The 4550-nt window shown below is 35.3% G+C and overlaps 1 protein-coding gene across 1 annotated transcript; it reads right to left on the bottom strand.

The window, feature by feature from the left end:
- Positions 1-1231: 1231 nt before the first annotated feature.
- LOC131044260 (pentatricopeptide repeat-containing protein At1g73400, mitochondrial) lies at positions 1232-3606 on the bottom strand. The gene has a single exon (XM_057977558.2). The coding sequence runs from the start codon at positions 3368-3370 to the stop codon at positions 1655-1657; it is 1716 nt and encodes a 571-aa protein (XP_057833541.2). The 5' UTR covers positions 3371-3606; the 3' UTR covers positions 1232-1654.
- Positions 3607-4550: the final 944 nt, after the last annotated feature.

The raw sequence follows: 4550 nt of genomic DNA on the forward strand, positions 1-4550 counted from the left end.
GTCATCTTTTTGTAATGATTTCAAATCTATTTATCAATGTTAAACTATTTAGGCAATTTTATAGATATATTACATATATTTATTAAAAATTTAAAAAAATTACATATGGCGAATTTAATTTGAATTTTATACATTTCGAATTTTTTTCTCATCGAACTTCATTCGAATTTCAAAGCTGTCAAACTTCGAATTCGAATTCGAACTTGGTGACTTAGGCTACAGCCACCAAAGGTCCAGTTTAGGTGTTAAAAACCTGTATCCAGATAATATAGAGCTTGGATATAGATTGGAAGGGAAATCAATAACAGATGGATTAAGACAATATTGAGATTGTGTAAGTAAATAAAAATATAAAACCGGTCTTCCTTTCCTCTAATTTCCAGTGAACAGATTAAATGGGATGCACAAGCTGATGTTTTAACATGGTTACTTTTATTGTGTCTGCAATTAACTCTGCTAAGCCATCTAATATTTCACATCAAAATACATTAATACATTATTGCCTTTTGAACTTGTGTCTCACTAACAAAATCATTGGATGTGTCATGAGGGCCCATGAACACAGGATCTCCTGCTTCTATGGCCTTCATATCAGTCATACAACATATATTAACTTGATTTTTGAACACAAGGCAAAACCGGCCCATGAACACAGGATCTCCTGCTTCTATGGCCTACATATCAGTCATACAACATATATTAACTTGATTCTAGAACACAAGGCAAAACCGGTCCATGAACACAGGATCTCCTGCTTCTATGGTCTACATATCAGTCATACAACATATATTAACTTCATTCTTGAACACAAGGCAAAACCGGCTATGATTATGGGCAATAGCAACAATATCTTGTGAGAATGAATATGACGCATATTACTAGTGTGTTCCTCCAAGTAAGGGGACACGGTAAATTACAGAGTTGACATAGGTTGTATAATTCAAATGCTAGGAATTCATAGAGAGATTTCACCCTTGAGTTTTCATTTATTTGGAGTTAGGAAATAGCATATATTGTTGCATAATTATAATCCTACGAGCTTATTGTCTTGGTTGCTGCCATTTTGAAGACAGCTATAGATTGCATAGCATTTAAGTACCCATTAGGCACAAAGAATCCATTAAAAAAAAAGAAGGTTTTATGAAAATTCTCTAAATCAAGGGATCAAGTAAGAGAATTATTTCAACAAGAACAATGAAAAATGGTCCACCACCCATGAGAGACCATCGTATATTAGTATAATAACGTATGCAGTTAATACAATGACTACTAATTACAGGCATAGCAGCTCACCGTATTTCACACTACCTTGCAAGTATTATAGTCAGTCAAGGTCTGCCTGCTTGCACTTGTCCACCCTCCCAACTTTGGTAAAATAGATCACCCTTAAACCTGGAATTTAAGTGAAAAAAATATCCATGTTGTGTGGTACTGCCCCTCGGAGACATGTTACTTGAAGCATTTAAAAAACAAAAGAAAATCACCACTGATCTTGAGACACTGGAACAATTTAGTTTACAAGACAAGATATCTGAGTTCTCAAGATAGAGTTGTACTTTCACCTGGAATTGCTGGCAGCCTGGCAGGAAAAGGAAAAATAGATAGACAAACATTGATATTCTTTCATGATACTTTTTAAAGTGGCCATAAATGGTCATCCTTTGTCCCCTCCTTTCCTCCATCTTTGAGCCTTATGAAAGCGCCTGGACTGTCTATGATGATAAAAATGTCTCATGTAACCTGAAAGCCACTGGATCCTTCGTAGGTCACCCGCTTTTGAAAGCTCCATCAAGAAGTTATCATAGGCATGGTATGGGAGTCTCATGTTATTCCAGACAGCGTCCTTCAAACATGAGCAGGCCTCTTCTATCTCGCCATTTTCAAGGAGCCCTTTGATCAAAGTACAGTACGTGAATGCATCAGGTGAACAAACCCCAGGTTTATTCATGTCATGGAATAAGTCGAAGGCCATATGCAGTTGACCCATCTCACAGAACATTTTTATCAACATGTTGTATGTGTGAATACTTGGCAGGCAACCTACATCTTTTATTCTATCAAAAAGTCTAAGGGCTTCATTTACATTTTTAAGGTTGCACAGCACTTTCATAAAGCAATTGTAAGTAACAATGTCCGGAGGATACCCTTTGTCTCTCATTTCATCCAAAAGCTTAAAGGCTTCCTCAAGTTTTCCTGCACTGCAAAATCCTTCAATCATTTCAGTGTACGTCGGGACATCGGGAAGGCATCCACTATCTCTCATCTCACTAAGAAGTCCCAAGGCTTCCTCTATTCTCCCTAACTGGCTAAATGCAACAATCAGGATGCTGTAAGTCTTTGCAGTAGGTACAGACTGGGCACACCCTTTTTCTTTCATAAAATTAAAAAATTTCAAGGCCTCTCCTACATGGCCATCCGTAGATAATGCATCAAGCAAAGTATTGTAAGTGAAATTATCAGGATCATGACCCACATCAATCATTTCATTCAAAATCTCCATAGCCTTATACGGTTTCCTAACAGTGCACCATCCGAAGAAAAGAACAGAATAAGTCTTGTCGTCTGGTTTAAATTTAATCCTTAACTTATCAAACAAGGCTTGGGCCTCAGAAACTAAATAGCACTTGCAAAGCGCGTCCAGAAGCATGTTCAATGCATTGACTTCAGGGTTGGCTTTAATCTTTCCTTTCTTCTTATTTGCAAATTTTCTCAGAGTTATAAGATGTTTTTCTGTATAATCCCTCAGTACCTTGGCAAATGCCTCAATGGGTAACCTAGAATTACTGCTTCTTTTCATAAGTTTCAACAAGTCACAAATAATAGCAAACTGCTTCGACTTGAACTTGGTACTAGAAAGTATATCAATCATCTCATTGAACGTATGGGATTCATGCCTGTAGCCATTTTGATGACTGGCCCATGTGAAAAACCGAAAGGCGACCTTTTCCTGAAACCGGAACCTCTCCAGAATTTTGTCAACTAGTTCTGTGGACATCTGAACACCGCATTTTTCTAGGGCAGACTCCATGTCATTACCTGCATCCAAATTTTCAGATATTATCCTGCACACCTCATCCAAATCAGACAAGACTGCCACGCTGCTTTCTCCCTCCTGAGTTTTACAGAGGTTACCCACACCGAACGGCTGGATTGCGACATTAGTTGATAATGTAGATAAATGAATATTGGTGAAACGATGATGGGTATTAGGTAGACGATGATGCAGAGCTGCTATTGATTGGGTCCATGGAAGTACCAACCCTGAAAAAACCATTGAGGCTAATGGGTATCCTGTGGGTTTGCATTGAAGGGCCCTTAAGTGGTGCCACACAGTGGATAATTTACATTCAGCTGCAATTTTAAGAACCATTTTTTCCTTTTAAACTGAAGCCTGATTGAAATCCAACTTATTTCTTCCCCCGATGCCTAGCGATAATAGGCTGTTCTCTTTAGTTTTGATTTCTGACATGTTCGAAGAGCAATGAATTCGTTGTATCGTATAGATGTAGAAAGAAACAAATAGTAACCTTTTCGGAACCCTTAACTTTCAAGCCTTGAAAAAGGACGTATTAGCATACAGCCACAAGGGAGAAATCCTGAGAAATGAGAGATTTTAATGCTAGAATAGCAAATAACCAATCTCTTTGTTTTAATTTAGTAATGAAGAAAGAATAGGTGACTACCCTTTATGGTTGGAAGAGGAAGGGAATCAAAAATGAGAAAGAGTATATCAAGATGTGAAAGTAATTATCACACAATATGGGGTAGAATTGTTGGGAATTTGTAGGTTATATGATCTAATTATAAGTAATGGTTTAAAAGTTTGGTCAAGCTCAGGGAACTATACATGTTGTGTCCACTTGAATTTCATCATACTGCAACATATTAGTTTCACAAAATACAAAGGAAATGCTACAGAAAATCCAAACTCAACCAATGAAATTACATGAAATGATTTTTAAAATACAACCATATTATTACCTTCGTGATTTAAGTCTCATTGTGTTCTATTCAAATGATTTAAAGTTGTAATACCCTAAAAATGGTCAACTAAACCATGAGCCCCTAATCTCGATTTCATCACCAAGGTCCTAACCAAAGGCAATTAAATAAATCTTGAGCACACAATTAAATTCTAAAATCATCAATGTCACATGGCAAAATTAATCACTCAATATTAATTAAATCATTCCAAATAAATCATTTTAAACAATTATCTTATTTATTTTAATTAAATATCTTTTGCATATTTAATTAAATAAATCAATTTGCCATTAGATTATCAAAAAGTGGAATTAATTTGAAAAATAAATAAGAATTGTCATAAATCTTCAAAAAAGGAAACAAATCAAGAAAGGGGAATTGGAAATTATGAGCACAAATCTTCAAAAAAAGAAACAAATCAAAAAAATAATTAATTGACCAAAAAATAATTAAAATTTTGAGAAAAGAAATCAATTGGAGATAATTAAAAATTGATAAATAATCTCAAAGAAAGTAATTAAAATAATTAAATATTAAAATTGAATGAAATAGAGAATAAATCAGTT

The sequence above is a fragment of the Cryptomeria japonica genome, chromosome 3 (assembly GCF_030272615.1).
Source record: "Cryptomeria japonica chromosome 3, Sugi_1.0, whole genome shotgun sequence".
Classification (NCBI taxonomy): Eukaryota; Viridiplantae; Streptophyta; class Pinopsida; order Cupressales; family Cupressaceae; genus Cryptomeria; species Cryptomeria japonica.